Raw genomic sequence first — 23,545 nt, forward strand, 5'->3', positions numbered from 1 at the left:
TATATATATATACCCACGCATATGTACGTACACGTACATACATACACACACATACATACATACATACACACACATATATATATATATATATATATATATATATACAGTTATACACACACATACATGTACACGTACATACACATGTACACATACACATATATGTACATACATGTACATATACATATATGAGATTTAGGATAGATCGTACCATTATCTATATCCATTTCGGGATATTAGTATTATCTATATCTATTTCGGATCCACTGCAGATGGGATCGGATACTTAATAGAGTGGTGTAAATTATCTTCCCTTTAAAGAAAAAGTAGAAGAAGTAGGAGAAAAATATTCAAAAAAAATAAAGAAAAAAAAAATCTATTCCTCCACGTTTTACTGCCTCGCTCTCTCTCTCTCTCTCTCTCTCTCTCTCTCTCTATATATATATATATATATATATATATATATGGTACATCTTACCCTCTATACTTAGCATAACACATGAAGCTCAATCTTTAAAAACTTGACTGAGCTCAGCTCATCTAGAAAATAAGATGAACTGAAGCATATTGTAGAGCTTGGCTCATTATGGGCCAAGCATGAATATCTATGTTATTTATATATAGTAGAAAAGATAGGCTCAGCCCAAAGCATAGTCAGGCTAATCCTAAACAGATCATGCTGACATCAGCTCGAAGTCGAGCTTGACATGCTTATTTAGTTTTCAAAGCCAAGCTTAACTAGCCTGATGCTCACCTCAGCAGAGCTCATTTACACCCGCCGATTGATGGTGTTGAACATGAAGGTAGACATAGCTCTGCAGGCATTGATCTCGTGAACAAGAAGCTGCACCTTACTACTCCTAAGAGCATAGTAATACTGTTTGTGTGCATTATACATTTATAAAATAAATTAAACAATAAATAGATGAATAAATAAATTTGACTTCAAATGAAGATTTATCACAGCTATATAAAATCAAGGCTAGCGTTTGACACACTGTCCTTAAGACAGATTTCGCCCTCCACACAGGTGTTTTAGATCACTTGAGCATCTGCCTTCCAGGATACAATGATCTTCACAAACAAAAGAAGCACACTAATTTATTTGTACGGCGAACCAAAAATTGAGTTTTTGTACTCTCTTTGAATGAACTCACTAATACTCTCTAAGAACTCTAGAATGAGGGAACTAGATGAATCGAAATTCGGTGCATAAAATGGTTGGAAGAAGGCTCTATTTATAGAGTTCATGGTGACTTTTCAGAACAGACACCAAGTGAAAAGACATATCTTTTCAATTCAAATGAATAGACATATCCCTTCAAATAGCCATGTCTTTCATGCTAACAGTCATGTCTTTTAAATAAAAAGATGCATCCATACAAAGATGCAATGAAAATATGCAAACATGCAAAGGAATAGATGTGTATATTTTGATGCAACTTTTTTGAAGAGACACACCTCTTCTAAAAAGCAACCTTTCAAATGGGCCACTCTGAGCCTATTTTCTCATTTACCTCTTATTCTCTAACAAGTAATACTCGTAAGAGCATAGTAAAATATTGATGTTTCTATAAATTTTCGTACAGATATGTCTGTAAGTTCCCAAATATATTCAATCAAAAATCACAATTCGATGACCACAAGTGATCGGACTAAGACTTGAGAGGGTCATCGCTGGGTTTGTCATTGTCATTGTTAGTAGCTGTCCTGTAAATGTTGGGTTAAAAACAAATGATGTGGGCCTGTTTCGATCCCTGAGTCGGCTAAAAACGCGACACTGATCGGAGACTCTAATGGGCATTGGCATGGAACTAAGCAGCGCTCGTTTATCGTTTTTCTATTTCCCATAAAATTTATGTTCAAAATTTTCACCCCATTCAACGTAATTGGTAACCTCTTTTTAGGTGCATAGCTAATAGCTAGTGATAAAATCCCATGACGTATCTTGCGCCTGCATGGTTTGTGATCATGTTCTCCGTCATCTTCAGCAATAAATCCAATTCAATTTCCCTGAGATGAAATAATATCTAATAGCTAATAGCCAGTTTCTATTTGCCTGGCTTATTCTATTGCATATTTAGCATCCAGAACTAGAAAATGATTCGAAATAATAAGGGATGAGATTTCACAAGATCCTTGTATTGGTTGATCGATTTTCCTCATGTTATCATTCTGAAACTTTGTGCAAAAATGCCTGCACTCGAGGAAGCAACAAAACAAGATTAATTTAGAAATTAGCACCCCACTCATTCAATAAGAATCATCTCATGCATAGAAAAATAATATAACAACGCCACCTAGCGAAAAAAAATGGCCTCTCTTTTGTTTCTTACATCAGATATCGTGTATGTTGAGAAATATATGGTGGGCCATGCATACCTAAGTACAAGCTTGATATCTGATATATTATACTGCTGCAGATTAATATTCCATATGGGCATCCTTCTGAGATTTTAATTCGATGTTCTATTGGGGCTGAATATCTCTTAACGACAGGTTCCACTTCACCTGCTACTTATTGTTCTGTTTCTTTATATCCCAAACATTCTAAATATCACAGTATTCCTGGGCTTATTCAGGAGACGTTATCGTGATGGGCGGGCTTATTCATGATGGGCAGGCATTGGCCTTCTATTTCATTCAAAAAAAAGAGAAAAAAGCATGCATGATATACAATCTTAATTGCTGAATAAAAATGAAGACTTGTTTGAAATCTAATGGCCAGAAATGTATTTCTTCAGATTATCAACACATCTTCCAAAATCTACTGCACCCGGCTGATGTAAAATCAAATACCAGGACTCTAGATGAACAAATGATTACTCTGGGATAATTGCCGAAGTTGCACATTTGTTATTTAAGGGGTAGCATGTTCATCTCAGTTTAGCCTTCCCTTTTCTGTGCAACTTGCTTATTGGTTTTGGGTCCATGCATTGTATCTGCACTTTGTTCTAGTGGAGTGTAAATCTGCACTTATTTTTACCGGTTCATTACTGATATTCGATATTGGTGGTGTACCGACACTCGATACACCAAAAAAATTTCGTACCATACCATACTGATACCGTGCTAATGTGGTACCAGTATGGAATATGCTACTAAGATAGCGAGTCTTGATTGCAATTATATCCATTTCAGATGGACCCTGTCATCTAAGCATCTCAAACCTCTAAGTGCACAAATTCTTCTGCAACTAAAAGTGATTAACCACAAAATGACCATCACCATCCACCTCCTCCTCCGTTCTTACCTTCCATGCCATACCCACTCCACTTCCAGAGCCCTTGCCCCAGTGGCCAGTGGAAAGAGGCGAAGCAGTAAAAAAGTAATTAAGAAAATCATCCTTTTGGATTCAAGTCGTTAAATTATAAGAAAATCAAAACATAAAACTGGTACAAGAGGCTGTAATCATGATTGGTGAGAGTTAAGATGGGTGGATTGAAAGTTCAATCCAAATAGATGTGATGGGAGGCAAAATGGACCGCCCTACTCTAGCGTGGAGCCACTCAATTCCGGCCGCGTAGTCCTCAGAGCCGAACAGGCTAGACCTCGGTCCCGCTAAGAGCTAGACCGGCCTCAGACCCTGCCGAAGGCCGAGCCGACTTCGGCTAGAGGCCGAACCGACTTCGGCCTTGTCAATCTTGATTCCATCGAAGATCCCGTAGATCCTTAGAATCTATATTCAAACAAATATGGAAAGTTATTTCCCGAATCCTCCACCCGCAGGATTGATCTCCGTGATTCGCGCTGCCTCAGCTAATAGCCAACTAATCACAGCTTGGTCCGAGATTTCAGGTAACGAACGAGACCCTCACCCTATAAAAAAGGGTAGGGAAAGGCTCTCGATAAGTCATTAAAAAGTAATTCAAAATACTCAGAAATCTCTCCAAAAATACTGCTAATTTAACCATCGGAGGAACTTTGCCGGAATTCCCGACCAAGGCTTTGTGCAGGTACACCAGAGCGCAGGAGGTGGCTCTTTTTCTCCGTCTCAACCAACGGCTTCTCGGCTTCCTCCGGCGTGATCATCCTTAGGCCAAACTTCAACCACAACAAGATGTGTTCCCATCATCTCTTTAAAATTTGAGCTAGGTCTTTGCTGCTACCACCAAGCAAGACTTCTTTGGTAAGCTAAGCCGGCAGCTTCAAAGATTATGATCATTGAATTTGTTGAGTGAAACCTATTTAGGGTCATAAGTATGGACAAATAGTATTACAAACCCAAATAGCACGCTGGGACAAGAATATCGATCGTACGAAGGCGGCCATCTCGATGTCATTGATTTGGGTGCATGTCTCTAGCTAACCTAAAAAAAAACAGATCTATAATTCATGCATGCACCAAACCCAGGTGCATTAGGTCCAAGTCTTTGGTAAATATTAAAAAATAGAAAAAGGGACGATTCGTATCAAGACTAAAAGACAGACTTTATGACTAGACAAAGGTGGCATTTTTTTAAGGTAATATTTGTGATTCAAATCCTACTCGAGGTAAAGATAGCAATTTACTTGGTCCGGCTACCCGATCTGATCAAACCCTAATAAAATGAATTTTATCCAATCTATTGAGATTCGATGGTGGGTATCTGATTTTAAAAATGGCAACTAATTCTTTGCCTTGGTCACTCCAATTGCTCATATTTTTTAAAATTCATCTGCATCCCGACGAAGTAGCACAATTCAACCTCGAATATTATAATAATAAATAGAGAACAAAGTATCATGATTGATCGTGAAAGTGATAGAACATGTGAAAGGCTACATGCTAGCATTTGGCTTTCTAAAAAATTATATTTTTGTTTTTTATATTTTTATTATTATGCAAAATTTAGTTTGTTATATTTTATGCTCTAAACTTTGATTTTCTTTAATATTAAGGTTTATGTTTATATTCTATTTATTTTTTTGGTTTATATATAGAAAATATTTTTTAGCTTTATTCAAGCCAATCGATTTAAGCCTACCCACCCACATTTTCCTACGAGAGGGGTACAAATATATAATTCCCAATTGTAAGATGGATGTGAGTAATAACCTATCCGATTCATGTCTTATCTATTGCTATCTCTAATTTAGGAAGAAATTCTTAATAATGAGATGCACCATGTCAATAGTTCGTGACTTACAACTTAAATTTTTATTAAATAAATTAAAAAATAATTAAATTCGATTTATTTATTAAATAAGCAATAAATCACAAACCGTAGAACTTGTTTGCTAGAATATGTAGAGTTGAGTTTGGGTTTATAATGATATGTTAACTTGATGTCACGTTGATACCTACAGTCTCAAATCGGTTCAAAACAAGTTAGTAGGTTATACTATCAGTTATTAAAATGATCAAATTAAATTTGACATGCCAAAAGTCTAAATATAAATATAATCCATTTGATGAACAAAGTAGTTATATTCTTACGATACAAACTGATGTACACCAAACCCAAACTTGTTCACTTAGGTAGGACATATAAATATATATATATATATATTAGATTGACAGGTTATCAGTGACAAGATAGGTGGCCTTGACATTTTTCCGTCCAATTATCGCTGCCTAATCCATTACATCAACGGGTCACATGTGGGCCAAGCTGACTTCAGAAATCGTGCTTGGTGCACGATTTATCCATCATATTAAATTAAATATGTTAGATTATATATTAATTTATTAATTTTTAAAAATTATTTATTTTAAAAAATGATTAAAAAAGAAAATTAAATTTTATTTTATTGGTTGCTGAAAAAATTACTTACAAAAATAGCAACCATATAATTACTAAATTTGGTTGAACACAGTCTTATATAAAAATATTACTAATTTTTAATAATGTTTTTGAATAAATAATTTAAATAATATTTTTTAAATTCTTTTATGGCCCAATATGAGATATTTGAGCATTAAAATAGATTTACTCATCTAATGGGAGAAATGAATTTGAGAGATTTACCAAAAAATGGTTAGCTAGTATTATATTTTGAGTTGGAAATGTTATGGTTTAATAATATTAAAAAAAAGGGTATTTGCAAGTTCTAGATGTTTCCATCAACTAACAATAATTTTAGATTTTCTTCAATAATCGTAAATGGAAAAAAATATCACCTTCGTATTTGTCTCAATTTTTTTCTCAATAAAGTAGCAGAAAAACTCATCACTTATTTTATAATAAAGTACCATTGGCGGCGATGGATCTCGTATAGCTTACCGATCACCGAGAGGAGGCAACGTTGACTCCCAGGCTTGCCAATTGTCCATAACTTTTAGAAACTGGGTGACGTGGCAGATAAATAGCAGTTCACTATTTTAACTCGTACAAGAGCTAAGACACTGGATCCAAATAGGACAGAAGCGACTCTCGCCGCCTGCGGGGACCACTGTGCTTCTGCCCCTCGTCGTTGCCACGCGTCCCCTGACACTCCCTCTGGTTCACACCCATCTCTTGCCCTCTTCTTCTATAATAAGCGCCAGCATCGCATTCTTTTCACCACCTTCCCCGCCCGGGCAAAATTTTGGTCATTTTCCCCCCTCTAAATTCCAATTAATGGCGATGTGGAGGACGGCAAAGCACGCGATTCGGTCCCTGGCTTCAACGGTTCCCGATGTCTCTCCTTTCGTGAGACAGCTCCATGTAATCCTTTTAAAAGTTTCCTTTTTTTTTTAATTTTTTTTTAGCTATTAATCGGACTTGTTTTTGGTGATTTCTTTTTGATCTCAGTTGAAGTGTTTCAACGAGTTCCAGTGTTTTCGATTCACTTCTCTTTGTGCCTTAAATCTTGTTTGAAAATCAAGTTTTTAGTTATTTTGTAAAAATAATCCATAAAATTTCCATTTTTTTAATTGGTTTGAAGAGCTACTTGCAGGAAGTTTCAGGTCATTTGCTTCAATTCTCGCGAGTCGCGATATAGAGTTATTTGGAGTGTTAGATGTTTTTGATTTATCTTGCTATTTCTTTATTATGATACTACTAGTTACTTTTTTCTTAAAAACATGTTCCTTTGGCTTTAAGTAGTGCATTTTTTTTTTGTAGAAGTTAAACTGCGAGTTTTCCATCTGCAGTGATTCAGAGGAGTTCTAAGCGTTTTTTTCATTTTCTTTGCTAATTTTCTAAAATAATACTGTAGAGAGTGCTAAAGTTAAGTTTTTGTTCTTAATGATGCTCTTCAATTTGTATATAAAGCGATCTGCTAGGTTATGTTTCCTTCTTTTGCTCTCTGGCTTTCTCTCTATTTCCTTTCCCTGTTTTCTAGAAAAAGAGAACGGAAAACTTTGGAGTTATACTGAGTATGGTCTTGATGGATGGAATTTTTTCTTTCGTGTGTCATGTTTATGGAATCGAAGAATTTGGTTTGTTGGGAAAAAAATTTAGCCAAAATCATTCTCTCCTAACTTGTAATTTTCTAAAACAGTTTCCTGTCTTAAATCTTGTCACTGCCACTACGTTTCCTGGGATTTGAAGTAAACTTCTTGGATCATTTTTAGCCATTTGATCACCATATTGCCTCAAAGTACAGAATTGGTTTTTGATTTCTTAATATCATGCAGGCTTCCCCTGGGAGCAAAAAGATTGTTGGGGTGTTCTACAAGGCCAATGAGCATGCGGCGATGAATCCTAACTTCTTAGGCTGCGCTGAAGGAAGCCTGGGCATTCGGGAGTGGCTGGAATCTCAGGGCCACCAGTACATTGTAACTGATGACAAAGAAGGCCCGAACTGTGGTTGGTATATGACGATTTACTGATTCTATATATAAGCTTTAGATTTTAATGTTTAGAAGTTAGTTGAGTGATATTATGCATCAAGATCAACAAATCATTCCTTTATGAATAAATTTAAGCATAACAAGCATTTTTCTGTTCAAATCAATGCATGGATAAATTTGTCAAATACTACTTAGTAGAGCTAGTTACATGGAAGATCAGAAGAGAGCTAGACTTGGAAAGGGGCCCGCATGGATGTCTGTGATAGGGTCCGTGAGCTGGATGGATACATAAGAAAACCATATTGATGCAGGAAAGACTTGACAAACTAGGGTTTGATCATGGATTTAACTCTGGATAGTTGATAAGTGAAAACGGTACAAAAGAATTCACCAAATTGACTAAAGTTCATGGCCAGGGCGTTTGATTGTCACATGGATAAAGATAAAATCATATAGGGATGCTGTAGCTCCCTTAGCTAGTATGCACTGTTTAGCTTGTTTGGATTCACTCAATTATGAGCGAGCACATTTTTTTTTGGGTTTGAAATTGCCTCAGAGTTCTGCTGCACTGGACTGCTTACTTCGATTGTATTACCTTCCCGAAGAAGTAACACTGTTAAACAAAAAAAAAAAGAAGAAAAAGAGGGAAAAAAGAAACCATTGACTCTCTCATTGGTTTATGTTCTTTTGCAATAATCTTCTGCAGTTTGTACTACAAATATAATATGTCGACTTTGAATTTTACTCTTTATTCAGGCGAATTTGGTGTATTCATGAAACATTTTACAATGTAAAAACAAAAGTGAAATTCAAACCTTACAAACATTATATGTGGTTCCAAATATTCATGAATGATACATTGTTTTAGTTTCATCTTTTTTGTGATTTTTTATTGAGTTATACGTTTCGTTTTCAAGTCATAAAATTATATATATGTATTTATAATTATTAATCCAAAGTTCTCTTTGATCGGATATTACAATACTAAAATTTTTGTATTTTCTTACCCAGAGCTTGACAAACATATCCCTGATCTGCACGTTTTGATATCCACCCCATTCCATCCAGCCTATGTTACGGCAGAGAGGATCAAGAAGGCCAAGAACTTGCAACTTCTTCTCACTGCTGGGATTGGCTCTGACCACATTGATTTGAAAGCAGCAGCTGAAGCTGGACTGACTGTTGCTGAGGTCACTGGAAGCAATGTGGTCTCGGTTGCAGAAGATGAGCTCATGCGAATTCTCATTCTTGTTCGGAATTTTTTACCTGGTTATCATCAGGTGGTTAAAGGTGAATGGAATGTTGCAGCCATCGCATATAGGGCATATGACCTTGAAGGCAAGACCGTTGGGACAGTTGGGGCTGGCCGCATTGGAAAGCTTTTGCTCCAGCGTCTGAAACCTTTCAACTGCAATCTACTGTACCATGATCGCCTCAAAATGGAACCTGAACTGGAGAAGGAGACTGGAGCAAAATTTGAAGAAGACCTTGATGCTATGCTTCCTAAGTGTGACATTGTTGTTATCAACATGCCTCTTACTGAGAAAACGAGGTATGTTTTTCTTCATCTATCTAGATTTCTTTATTATGAATTTATTTTTTTCAATGTTATTTACTCAGACTTAAGGTTTCTATGCAAAAGTGACAACTTAAAATTAAGTCTGTTCAATATGAAATGGTCCATGTCTCTAGAAAAATTGTTTTGACATAGATTGCTCAGGAAAAAATTACTCTAGAGTCAATTTATCATAAATGGTAGCTTTCTAGAAGCATATGTAGGAATTATAAAGTTATAAAAAGTGGCTAAGATTACTTCTTGGTTGTTATGGAACTGTAAATAGCACTAACCAGGATGCTGGTTGCCATATCTTTCGTATAACTTGAGTTATATACTTCATGACATTAGCTTTTCTCACTTAGTTTTATGGTGACAATGAATCACGCGACTGAAAGATATGGTATGCTGTTTATTTTATATCTACAGTTTTCATTTTCCATTTGGCTTCCACAAAGTGCTACTCAGGGTGATGTTGTTATCCATTTTCATGCTGGAACTCGTGTCTTTATCAGCATAGGAGCATCTATCTCTGCATTTTTTAAGGTTTTCAGAGCAAAGGTATTAAAATTTGCCTGCAGTTGAAGTTCCAAAAATATTAAACTTTTCCTCAACAACAAGGTGTCAGGATAACCATTCATGTAATTTTTGCAACTCCTCAAGTACACTATTGGTATGGATATTACCTATTCAAGATGCTTTATTAAGAAAAAATAATTAATGCTACTCTGTTCAGGTAAGGTTCAATCTCACAGTGCCGATTGAGATTGAACTTGTTAAAATTATAACAGAATGGCGATGATCATAAAATGGAGCTGCAAATTTAGTGTCACCAGGTGTAGCAAGGCTGTGATCATTGAACTTTAGCTATTTTGCATCGTCTGTCCATTGATCAGGATATAGACTTGTTCACAATCTTTTGAAAATCTGTTTACACATATCCTATTCTATTAAATCTTCATCTTCTTCACTATGTAACTATTCTTTGTTCCAGAGGAATGTTTGACAAAGATAGAATTGCAAAGATGAAGAAGGGAGTACTTATTGTAAATAATGCCCGAGGAGCAATAATGGATACTCAAGCAGTTGCAGATGCTTGCTCCAGTGGCCACATTGCAGGTATTTTTACTAGTTATCTGCCGGTTTTGCATGAGGAACAATTGAATCTCCATCTGAAATTCTGCTTCTCATCTGTGAACATTTACTTCTTGTTCATTATGGACACCTGATATGGTCTTTTATGGTACTCAATCCCAGTTTGGATCTGGATGTTTGACGCATAGCTTTTAAGTGGAGTACTTATATAATCTTTCTAATAATGCAAGGTAAGATTAGGAGTGTAGAAATTTATGGAGGATTTAAGTTACAATGATCAGAGCACTTCAAATTGTTATTCCTGCACATGAATGAGTCTGTCTTAGTAGTTCATTGAAAAACCACTTTACTGTGGCCATGTGGTCTTTGAAGCCGGACCAAGCTGGTTTTGCTTGTTAAATCTTCGTTGTTTAATTTTGCACTGAGGTTGCTGTCATAAACTGATAACACAGCTTGTCTAATCATTATATTGCTTATTTTAACTAAAAGTGAAATTTGGTTGGTCTTGTATGCTACAAACACCTTAAATTGTTGGGTAGAATGAAATTAACTGGAAACAATAGGTTAAATTATGAAGAGATGATGTGAAATTATATGCGGATCTGTCTGTGAATTATAGACAAGCAAGTGTGAATATGGGATGGTCCATTAATAGGTGTCAAGAATGATAATCAAGTCTCATGACAAGGATTTTGAGACCAAACTAAATTTGATGTGAATAAAACGATAATGCTTGGCCTCAAAGCTGTAGAGATGTGAAGGCAGCAATGCATAGATAGAGGCCTATTATCTGGTGCAATGATATGGCCTAAAATATTTGTCAAGCATGTGAAGTAAAATCAATTGATGTGATTTCGTTAGGGCTGCAACTTGGGCAGGTTAGGTCAGGTTGAGGGCAAACCCAAACCCAACCCGACCTCTAAAACACCAATCAAACCCAACCCAGTCTCAGGTTGGGATTTTTCTAATTCAGCCCAAGCCAAGCCATCTTAAGCTAAATTGAGGCCTCAATAATTGGTAAATTTGAATAGTACACTTAAACATAATATAACAATATTAAAGATATAATTATATAAATATATAAGTAATATATATGAAATATAAATACAAATTATTTGTTTATCGGGATGGGTCAGGTTAAGTCAGGTTCAGGTTACGTTGAAGGTCGACCCTAACCAATCCTTCTTGAGGTTAGGCTGGATTTTTGAGTACAAGCCGAACTCAAATTTATTTTACCCAATAAGCAGGTTGGGTAGGCAGGTTCGGGTTGAGCCCAACCCAAGTTGCACCTCTATATTTCATGAGTAAAGCAGTGATTTCTTGAGCAGAGAACAATTCAAACATCTATAAAGGATGCTTTACAATGAATTTACAAGGTAATGCCGTGATGCATCTGATATAACAACAAATCCAAGCAAGGAATGTCGGAAGTTAAAAAAGGAACATATTGTTGGAATTTGAATAAATTTTGAAAAGTTTTAAAGAGGTGTAAATAAAAAAGATTTGTAACCCCCAAATTTTTTAAAAAAGAGTTGTTATAATCTTTAAGTTTTTCAAATTCCATTTGGAAGTTTCAAAACTTCCCATTATCTTTCATTATGGCCTTAATGAGGCCATAAGTATTCAACCGTTATGGTTGGATGACAAAAGGCCTATAAAAGAGCCATTCCTTGTATCTAACAAAAAAATACAATAAAAAATCCTTCTTCTTCCTCTCATTGTTTCTCTCTACCACCATTCTCTCTTTTACAATTTTCTATATTATTGGGCAACCGATATAGACTAGGTAATCTGCCTACTACAGACGTGCACTGTAGATTAGGCCCGCTGTGAGCCGTTTGGGTTGTATCTTGGAGCCGTCGCTGACCGCCAATACCTGCACGTGGGGAGGCAACAACGGTTTTAGGACAGTGCGTCTTTTGGCGTGCCTCTCACACCTCACAGGCCAGATATTTTCTTACCACTATTTTATTAATTGTTAGATTTTCTTTTATGTGATTTAAATATCTACAAAGCATCTTGGTAGATCAACATTCTAAAACCGTTGTTATATTGTTTCATCTATATGTTTATATATTCTGCAAGATGCATAGTTGAACACTGTTTTTGTTCATCTTTGATAGAAATCATTGCTGAATACACTTTAAATAATAATATATATATAGTTTAGCTTTAGATTCTCAATTTTAATATTAAACTGTTTAATAAAAAAAAACAGTTTACTGCTTAATAAAAAAAAACAGTTTACTGTTTAATTTTAAAAAAAAACCAGTTTACTGTTTTACTGTTTTAATAAAAAAAAAGTTTACTGTTTTGATCAAGAAAATAGATTACTGTTTTAATTAAAAAAAACAGTTTACTGTTTTACTGTTTTAATAAAAAAAAAGTTTACTGTTTTGATCAAGAAAACAGATTACTGTTTTAATTAAAAAAAAAACAGTTTACTGTTTTAATTAAAAAAACAGTTTATTGTTTTAATAAAAAAAACAGTTTACTGTTTTAACAAAAAAACAGTTTACTGTTTAATTAAAAAAAAAAAGTTTACTGTTTTAATAAAAAAAACAGTTTACTGTTTAATAAAAAAAAAAAACAGTTTACTGTTTAATCAAAAAAAACAGTTTACTGTTTAATCAAAGAAAACAATTTACTGTTAAAAAAAAAAACAGTTTACTGTTTCAACAAAAAACAGTTTACTGTTTCAACAAAAAAACAGTTTACTGTTTAATTAAAAAAACAGTTTACTGTTTTAATAAAAAAACAGTTTACTGTTTAATAAAAAAAAACAGTTTACTGTTTAATCAAAGGAAACAATTTACTGTTAAAAAAAAAAACAGTTTACTGTTTCAACAAAAAATAGTTTACTGTTTCAACAAAAAACAGTTTACTGTTTAATTAAAAAAAAAACAGTTTACTGTTTTAAATAAAAAAACAGTTTACTGTTTAATAGAAAAAAAAACAGTTTACTGTTTAATAGAAAAAAAACAGTTTACTGTTTAATCGAAAAAAAAACAGTTTACTGTTTAATCAAAGAAAACAATTTACTGTTAAAAAAAAAACAGTTTATTGTTTTAATATAAAAAATAGTTTACTGTTTTTAATTAAGAAAATAGTTTACTGCTTTAAAAAAAAAAACAGTTTACTATTTAATATATATAAAAAAAAGTTTACTGTTCTGATTTAAAAAAAAATAGTTTTGGTGAAGATATAAGTATTAAATCTAATTGGTGACATGAGGGTTGTTTTCCTTTACAATTATTAGTAAAGTTATTGTTACATAGTATATTATTAAGAGATACTCTTAGGAACATCTTGTTTAAATTTATTCATTAGTGACATTATTGTTATTATTTTTCCTCACAGTTGAATACTCTACTGCCCTTTTTAAACTTTAAAAACTTAGAGTTTAAAATTTAGAATGGCAAATATGGAAGAAGCTAATAGTATTAAGCCTGAAAAATTTAGTGGACAAAATTTTCGTAGGTGGCAAAGACAACTTAAATATTGGTTGACTGTGTTAGGACTTGTATCTGCAATAGAGGAACCACGGTCTAATCAAGAGTTACCTTCACAAATGACTAATGAGCAAGTAGAGTACCACTGCTATAATAGAATACTTAGTGCTTTGTCTGACCACCTTTATGATGTGTATCATGCCACTACCTCAAGTGCAAAAGAACTTTGGGATGCTTTAGAGGCTGAATATGGGATGATAGATGCTGGCATTGATCGGTTTACTGTCTCAAATTTTAATAGTTATAAAATGGTAGACAATAAACTAGTGGGAGATCAAATTCATGAGTATCAAGAACTTCTGAGAGGAGTTGAGAAAAAGGGAACCAAATTTAGTGAAGATTTTAAAGTCTCATGTCTTATAGATAAGTTGCCATCATCTTGGAATGATTTTGCTAGGACCCTTAGGCATAAACAAGGAGAGTTAACCTTAACCCAAGTCATAAACTCTCTTAGAGTTGAGGAAAAACATAGAGCCAATACTAAGAAAGAGGATGAAAAGACTCCTAAGGTGAACCTAGTTGAAAATAATACTAAGAATTTTTACAAGAGAAATAATTTCCAACATAGGGGTAAGAACTTCAAGAAAAATAATAGGTTCCACAATCGTTCTAACCAAAACCAAAACTTCCAATACCGTAATAATAATAATAATAAAACATTCAAGGGCAAAGGAAGTGAGAAAAGGCTATGCTTTGTTTGTGGGAGAACTAATCACATGGCGAAAGATTGCTTCTTCAAGAAGACTGAGGAGTATAAGCCGAAGCCCAAGTCAAATCACTATCAAAGAGATCCAAAGGCTCAAGTCTATATGTTGATGGATCAAGAGAATTCAGCTGAGCCATCCTTTAGGTATAACTTTAGTTCTTCTTCTATTAATTTTACTTATGGAAATAAAGATTGGTGGTTAGATTCTGGAGCTAATGTACATATTTGTTTTGATCATGGTTATTTTAAAACTTATCAGAAATCAAGTGGAGGAAGTGTAACATTAGGTAATGACTCTGTTGCACGTGTGCTTGGAGTTGGAGACATAGATTTGAAGATGACATCTGGAAAGATCTTAACTTTGAAAGGAGTGCGACATGTTCCAGAAATCAGAAGAAATTTAGTTAGTGGGTCATCCTTAGTCCAACAAGGATACAAGGTTGTTATGGAATCCAATAAAGTTGTAATTTCAAAAAATAATGTATTTGTTGGGAAAGGATTTATTAGTGAGGGGTTGTTTAAATTAAATGTACTTTCAGAAGTTAAAGTTATCTCTTCAAGTGTTTTCAATGTTGAATCTTCTAATGTATGGCATGAACGATTGGGACATGTACACTTAAAGAAAATTAAAAGAATGATGGATCTAGATTTAGTCCCTAAATCCAATCTAAACTTCAAACATAAATGTGAAGTGTGTGTACAAGCCAAACAACCTAAAAGGCCTTATAAGTCTGTAGAAAGAAACACTCAACTCTTAGAGCTCATACATAGTGATGTATGTGATTCGAACAGACCACCTACTAGAGCAGGAAATAAGTATTTTGTGACTTTTATAGACGATTGTTCGAAATTTTGCTATGTGTACTTAATAAAAACTAAAGATGAGGTGTTTAATAAATTCAAGATTTATAAGACCGAAGTAGAGAATCAATTAGAAAGAAAGATTAAGAAACTCAGATCCGACAGAGGAGGTGAGTATACCCTTACTAATTTTAGCATCTTCTGTGAGGAATATGGAATAGTACATGAAATAACTCCGCCATACTCTCCTCAATCTAATGGAGTAGCTGAAAGAAAGAATAGAACTTTAATGGATATGGTTAATGCGATGTTGATAAGTTCTGGGCTACCTGAGAATTTGTGGGGAGAAGCAATTCTTACTGCATGTTTCATATTGAATAGAGTAACTGTGAAAGATAATGATAAGACCCCTTACGAAATTTGGAAGAAAAGAACACCTAATCTTAAAATCTTGAAAGTGTGGGGGTGTTTAGCTAAAGTAGCAATCCCTGAGCCTAAGCGAAAGAAAATAGGGCCTAAAACTATAGATGCTGTCTTTATAGGGTATGCTCAAAATAGTAGTGCCAATAGATTCTTAGTTATAAACTCTGAGATTAGTGAAATTTCAAACAACACAGTTATAGAATCTAGAGATGCTACCTATTTTGAAGATATATTTCCTTATAAAAATAAAATTTCACACCAAGTAATAGATAAATCATCTACTAATGATAAACCTTCCACTAGTACAAGTGCATCTAAGGAACCAGAAACACAATTAGAGTTAAGAAGGAGTAAAAGGTCTAGAATAGAGAAAAATTTTGGAGACGAATTTTATACCTTTTTAACAGAAGGAGATCCTACTACCTATAAGGAAGCTATGTCTTCTTTAGATGCTCCATTTTGGAAGGAAGCTATACAAAGTGAGATAGAGTCTATTATTCAAAATAACACTTGGGAGTTAACTAATTTACCTCCTGGAAATAAAGCTATTGGGTGTAAATGGGTGTTCAAGAAGAAGTTAAAACCTGATGGAACCATAGACAAGTACAAAGCTAGACTAGTAGCTAAAGGTTTTACACAAAAGGAAGGAATAGATTACTTTGATACATATTCACCTGTATCTAGGATAACTACGATTAGAATTTTAGTTGCTTTAGCATCAGTGCATAATCTAGTGATTCATCAAATGGATGTTAAGACTGCCTTTCTAAATGGAGACATAAATGAAGAGATATATATGGAGCAACCTGAAGGTATTGTAGTTAAAGGTCAAGAACATAAGGTCTGTAAGTTAGTTAAATCCTTGTATGGTTTAAAACAAGCTCCTAAGCAATGGCATGAGAAGTTTGATAAGGTGATCTTAGAATATGACTTTAAGATTAATGAATATGATAAATGTGTGTACTACAAAGAGAATAATGGAGAACATGTGATCTTATGTCTTTATGTTGATGATATATTAATATTTGGGACAAATTTGGAGATAGTAAATGATGTTAAATCTTATCTTTCTAGAAAGTTTGACATGAAGGATTTAGGAGAAGCCTATGTAATTTTAGGAATGAAGTTGGAAAGAACACCTAATGGAATTACTCTTAATCAAACCAGTACAATAGAAAAGATGTTAAAAAAGTTTAATTATTTTGATTGCAAATCTATATCAACACCATATGATCTAAATGTGCATTTGAAGAAAAATAATGGTGAACCAGTATCTCAACTGAAGTACTCACAAATGATTGGATCATTGTTATACATAGCAAATAAAACTAGGCCTGATATAGCATATGCTGTTGGGAGACTTAGTAGATATACTCATAATCCTAACAAAGATCATTGGATTGCTTTAGAGAGAGTCTTTAAATATCTTAGAGGAACCATGGAATACTCATTGTGTTATAAGGGATTTCCGAATGTAGTTGAAGGGTATAGTGATGCGAATTGGATAACAGACAATATGGATGTAAAGTCCACTTCAGGGTATGTATTTCTTTTGGGTGGAGCAGCAATATCTTGGGGATCTAAGAAACAAACTATTATCTCTCGGAGTACTATGGAGTCAGAACTTATAGCTTTAGATACAACTTGCTCTGAGGCTGAGTGGATTAAGAACTTGATGCTTGACATGCCTTTAGTCAATAAACCCATGCCTGCCATTTTCATACATTGTGATAGTAAGGCAGTAATAGAGTTAGTAAGGCAGGCACATACTAATAAGAAAATGAATAGACATTTGCAAGTGAGGTACAAATCAGTTAAAAGCCTATTGAATAAGAATATTGTATCTTTGGAATTTGTAAAGTCTGAGAAAAATATAGCTGATCAGCTAACCAAAGCTCTTTCTAAGAAAGCTGTCATTGATTTGTCGAGGGGGATGGGCTTAAGCCCATAAGGGAGTCACCTAGGGAGGTAACCCAACCTTTATGATTGGAGATCCCATGAAGAAGGTTCAATGGGTAGAAACAATCCATATTGCGTGACTCATTTCAGCACTACTTTTAAGGAGAGAGTCTCCTGCTCATCCCTATGGCAATAGTGCTTTGATATGTGACGTTAGGAAGGGTGTTACCCTGAATGAGCCCGAGGCAGGCATACTCCTGCAGGATACAGGTCACATGTATTCTTGGAGGACTCACCTAAATGAGAGTTGTCGTGAGGCCGCGACCGTGAGAATTGGGCTGTTCTCTAATAACTCTCATGAGAATCAAGATTCAGCGCATGGCCATAAATAGCGCTAACCCGCACCAAGTCTATATCAATACTATGTGTGTGGCATGTTAAAATCTGGTCCAAAGGGTCTAGTTCAAGACTTAGTTCACTATGATCCTTCAGGTTAGAACTGTCAACACTAAGTGTAGGTTCAAGTCCGGAAGACACCTGCACCCATTGCATAGTATAAAGCTGCCCAAATTTCTCTCTATATATATGTATATGATTTTATAAAGTTTTGAAACTTGTGGGGGACTGTTGGAATTTGAATAAATTTTGAAAAGTTTTAAAGAGGTGTAAATAAAAAAGATTTGTAACCCCCAAATTTTTTAAAAAAGAGTTGTTATAATCTTTAAGTTTTTCAAATTCCATTTGGAAGTTTCAAAACTTCCCATTATCTTTCATTATGGCCTTAATGAGGCCATAAGTATTCAACCGTTATGGTTGGATGACAAAGGGCCTATAAAAGAGCCATTCCTTGTATCTAACAAAAAAATACAATAAAAAATCCTTCTTCTTCCTCTCATTGTTTCTCTCTACCACCATTCTCTCTTTTACAATTTTCTATATTATTGGGCAACCGATATAGACTAGGTAATCTGCCTACTACAGACGTGCACTGTAGATTAGGCCCGCTGTGAGCCGTTTGGGTTGTATCTTGGAGCCGTCGCTGACCGCCAATACCTGCACGTGGGGAGGCAACAACGGTTTTAGGACAGTGCGTCTTTTGGCGTGCCTCTCACACCTCACAGGCCAGATATTTTCTTACCACTATTTTATTAATTGTTAGATTTTCTTTTATGTGATTTAAATATCTACAAAGCATCTTGGTAGATCAACACATATTAGATTGCTAAATCACCTAGCAAAAGAGCATGTAGGGTCAGAGGAAAAAAAAAAACTCGAGAGATGATGGGGGCTAAAGTTGAAGCTTTTGAGTTAGGGCATGGAAAAAAATGATGTTTGTAGAATGTACCATAAGTGCTCAATATAATGCATAGAACAAGAATTGAATGTCCAGAAGGGGATGCGATTGAGTTTCAAAGTTCGAAAATAAAACAAGAAGAAAGGGGTTGCAACAGTTTGTCACAATCCAAATCAAGGAGTAGGCCTGAAACTATCAAACTAATACAAAAAGATCTATAGTTCGCTGGAAGAAGGGGTGGGGGTGTGGCAATGGGAGAGAGTAGAGAGAGGCTCAAGCTCCAGGGTCATTAAGAACCACCAATGAAGCCATGTTTTGATCGCAAATGTAATTTCCAAAGCAAAAGAATATGGAAGACCCTACTCAAATAAGTTTTGGCTGACATGTTTCCTATTGACTGATTGGTTGAGAAAAAGAATCTCAATAATTACAGGAGGATTGTTAATCAAATTTTAAGAGGTAAGTAATTAAAAATCAACTTGATTTCTTGATCCCCAGTAAGAGTTCCCTTTTAGTAAGGATTATGTCGAAGTGACCCTACACACTGAAAATAGTGCTCGATTTGCATGATTATAGTGGCCGACTGGTGATTAAATAGTGGATGTGCACTCCTCCCAACAAAAAACACGGTAAATATTAATAGTTTGACCTGGTTCTAGCAACCCGCAAGGGAGGCTCAACCAAGATTCTAAACCCTGGTAATGGACCCATCTTGGTTTGCTTCTAGGATGGTGTGGAGTTGGGACGGATGGACTGAAATAGTCATTAACAACAAGAATAAGAGGAAAAATAATAAAGAAAAAACTGCATCCCATCTGCCCTCATCAGGGTGCACCCCACGTATCGCGACACAACTGGGACTTACGACCTGTTAATGGACTGATGTCCAGCAGGTGTCCCAGGTGCCAGTTTTCTATCAGAACAGTATAGTACTGTTGGTTTCATCCTCTTCCATTGAGATCTAAATCCTTTTCAACTGAAAGTAAGACCTGTTAAAAATTTCTGCATGACTTATTCTAAAGTTTCAATTCAGTCTATTCTTTTTTTCAGAAATTAATATAATGAAATGGCGCTCTGAGTTACTATTTTTTTTTTTTAAATCTTCAGGTTACGGTGGTGATGTGTGGTACCCCCAGCCAGCTCCAAAGGATCACCCATGGCGATACATGCCCAACCATGCAATGACGCCTCATATTTCAGGAACTACCATTGATGCCCAAGTATGCCATTTGATATTAGCTACGTATACTTCTGCTCTTTTACTCTTTCTGATAGATGGCCTGATTACTAAATTTAAACTGAAATCATGCAGCTGAGGTATGCTGCTGGAGTGAAGGACATGTTGGATAAATACTTCAAGGGAGAGGACTTCCCTCCACAAAACTACATCGTCAAGGAAGGTAAACTGGCGAGTCAGTACCTCTAATCACACTTCTCTTTCATTCCTGAAGAGGGACTTCTTTTGTAAGAATCTGCGAGCTGTTCTGTCAGAAATCGAAATAAATCCTACAGTTCGCTGTATGGATCTGTTCACAAGTCTTCTGTTGAAAGTAATGATGTTGTCATTACACTAATGTTGGCTAGCAATAAAATTTTCTTTCAGCTGGTTGTGCGTTGCGGATGAACGCGACAAATTGATTCATATCATGGTTGCTTTGTTTGCATCAGCGGTGTGTTTTTCAGCAGTCTGGTTGAGTTTCTTGGTAGGAGTTTGATATCATTTGTTTTAAAATTCGGGAATATTGTACCATGTGCATGGAGAGGAAAGGATCGGCAGAGATCATGTTGGTAGATATTATCCATTCATAAAATCCAATAACCTACTGCCTCACTGAAACTTTGATGAGCTAATCTGGAGATGACACTTTAAATCTTATGGCTGATGAAGTTGCTTGTGAGAAATTGCAGGAACATCCATGGCAAATATAACATTCCATGCGTTTATGAGAAATAATGATACAATCAAGGTTCACCGTCTCGGTACTGGCCTTCATATCGGTGCCACACTAGTATAGTGTTAGTATGGTATGGCACAGAATTTTTTTTTACGTATCGAGTGCTGGTACGCCATCCGAATTAAGTATCGGTATCGAATTGGTATGGTAAATTATGTATTGTACTGTTTGGTTCGGACCAGTACGACGTACTTTGGATATAATAGTAGTATTGTTAGGTGCTTAACTAAAATCAATCGAAGTGAAGCTTCTTAGACATGTGGTAATGAGAGGCAGCTAATTGACTCTCAAAGCAAGGCATTGATGTCATTGGTCATCTCCAACTGGTTAATTTTCCCTGGCCCTTCATCTTGGCTCAAATTGGTTGTTTTTGACCGTTTGATTAGTGCAAGCATGCAGCCTGTTGCATTCTTGGAGAGAGGGAGATTCACATAAGCATGAAGTGTCATATTGTGTGCGCGTGCGTGCATGCACGTGCATGTGCACGCTAGGAAAAATCCCTTATTTCTACATGTACCATGGTACTTACGCGACATGATTTAGGTTGTATATAGATGCATATTGTGAGGACTTGTGCGGGCGTGTGTTTAGTCCCACATCAGTTATTCGCTGGGTAGATCTTGGTACTTATACAGGATCAAGGAACCCAAATAATAACTTTCGGCTAGCCATTTTGGGTGAGATCCTGGGTTGTTACAATGGTATCAGAGCGGATCCGGCCCATAACTTATGTGAACTAGGGGACACTGCAGCACGGATTCATTGGGGTTGACCACGGATCGATCGTAATGTTTGTGATTAGATTTGAATGGATTTGAACCCTTAGCCTGACGAGGACGTCAGGGCTTGAACGGGGGGAGTATGTGAGGACCCGTGCGGGCGTGTGTTTAGTCCCACATCAGTTATTCGCTGGATAGATCTTGGGTACTTATACAGGATCAAGGAACCCAAACAATGCCTTACGGCTAGCCATTTTGGGTGAGGTCCTGGGTTGTTACAAATGGTATCAGAGCGGATCCGGCCCATAATCTATGTGGACTAGGGAACACTGCAGCACGGATCCATTGGGGCTGACCATGGGCCAATCATGGTGTTTGTGATTTGATTTGAATAGATATGAATCCTTAGCCTGATGAGGACGTCAGGGCTTGAACGGGGGAGTATGTGAGGATCCGTGTGGGCGTGTTTAGTCCCACATCGGTTATTCGCTGGGTAGATCTTGGGTACTTATATAGGATCAAGGAACCCAAATAATACCTTCTGACTAGCCATTTTGGGTGAGGTCCTGGGTTGTTATACATATTGAAAGCTATTAGATTTTAATGGGACATTGTCTTGGCATTTCGAGAGACTTCATCTTCTCTGACCATCGTATCGCAAGAAGCATACTAAATAAGATTTGAACTTTAACAGGTCTCACTCCATGAAAGGAAAAAGAAGCATGGAAGGACAAAAAACAGATTGTGTTAGTTTTGAACTTGTAGGGGGTATCATTGAATAAGATTCATTTGAAAAAGAATTAGGCTCCAGCTCAGCTTGCATGCCAGAGAAATAAGGCTGTCTGGCAAGCCAAGTTAGCAGGGTTAAGCTGAATATATTGGAGGAAGCATGGAGTGTTTGAACTATTTTATCCTTTCAAGCGTATAAACCGTTCTTGTGTTAAATTGAGCAATTAGGAATTTAGAATAGAAAGATAAAAGTGAAGCATTTATCAATTAGCCGAGAAGTCACTAGTCGAGAAGCCAATTAGTCAAAGAGAACAATCCGCACGTATCGACAAAAACTAACAGACACCTTTGACAGTCCGCAATTGTGGCAACACCACAGCCTGCGTCCAACTAGTGCTGCATTTCGCCCATGCGGACTGGTTCCTATGCCACGACCGTACTACTACTGTTGCTTGACCATCAGTGTATACCACATTAGCTCAGGTAATAACAAAATGAGCAACTTTATATAAAAGGGCAGCTCAGTGGACCTCAAATATGACGATGATGGGATTCATTCCTCATAGAGAGCTATACTCTACCGAACTCTCTCTCTCTTACACACTGTTGACTTAGACATCAAAAGATCTCCACTAGAAATTTTTTCGTGAACGGACTTTTTGCAGGCTATCCTTGGAGGAGACCAGTACCTGACGTCTCAACCAGCATGCTTAACTTATCTCCATTTGACCTCAAGTCATCCAAGCTACGTTCCGACCTTGATCTGAATTCTACAAACATTCTGCTTTTGAAGCACCTGCAGCCTATAATGAGAAAAATGAGTGAAGTTTGAGCTTTGAACGAAGCATGGAGCTCAAGTTGCAGTTAAAAACAGACCATGATTCCATTTGGGCATAGCTTGACACTACAGCTATTTTCTATATACAAACTATCAGTCATCAAACAGATTTTGTTGTTCCCAAAAAATAAATTATAAATTAATAATATATATTTGTATTATAGAAAACATAAAATTATAAAATTAGCACCAAACATACCTTCTAGGAAGAAAAGGGTCACGCTTGGTACAATCATGTAACTAACTCAAATTTGGAGGGCAATCATGTACTAGGAATGAAAGCACTCATTCGCTCGTCACAGCCAGGTGTACGGCTATGATCT

The 23,545-nt window shown here is 35.8% G+C and overlaps 1 protein-coding gene across 1 annotated transcript; it reads left to right on the forward strand.

Annotated features, from left to right (window-relative positions):
- Positions 1 to 6,457: 6,457 nt before the first annotated feature.
- LOC120113313 (formate dehydrogenase, mitochondrial) lies at positions 6,458 to 20,615 on the forward strand. Its single transcript, XM_039134444.1, has 6 exons — positions 6,458 to 6,626; positions 7,541 to 7,712; positions 8,708 to 9,248; positions 10,246 to 10,370; positions 20,089 to 20,201; positions 20,294 to 20,615. The coding sequence occupies exons 1-6, from the start codon at positions 6,540 to 6,542 to the stop codon at positions 20,405 to 20,407; spliced, it is 1,152 nt and encodes a 383-aa protein (XP_038990372.1). The 5' UTR covers positions 6,458 to 6,539; the 3' UTR covers positions 20,408 to 20,615.
- Positions 20,616 to 23,545: the final 2,930 nt, after the last annotated feature.

Source organism: Phoenix dactylifera, chromosome 15 (genome assembly GCF_009389715.1).
Source record: "Phoenix dactylifera cultivar Barhee BC4 chromosome 15, palm_55x_up_171113_PBpolish2nd_filt_p, whole genome shotgun sequence".
Lineage (NCBI taxonomy): Eukaryota > Viridiplantae > Streptophyta > Magnoliopsida > Arecales > Arecaceae > Phoenix > Phoenix dactylifera.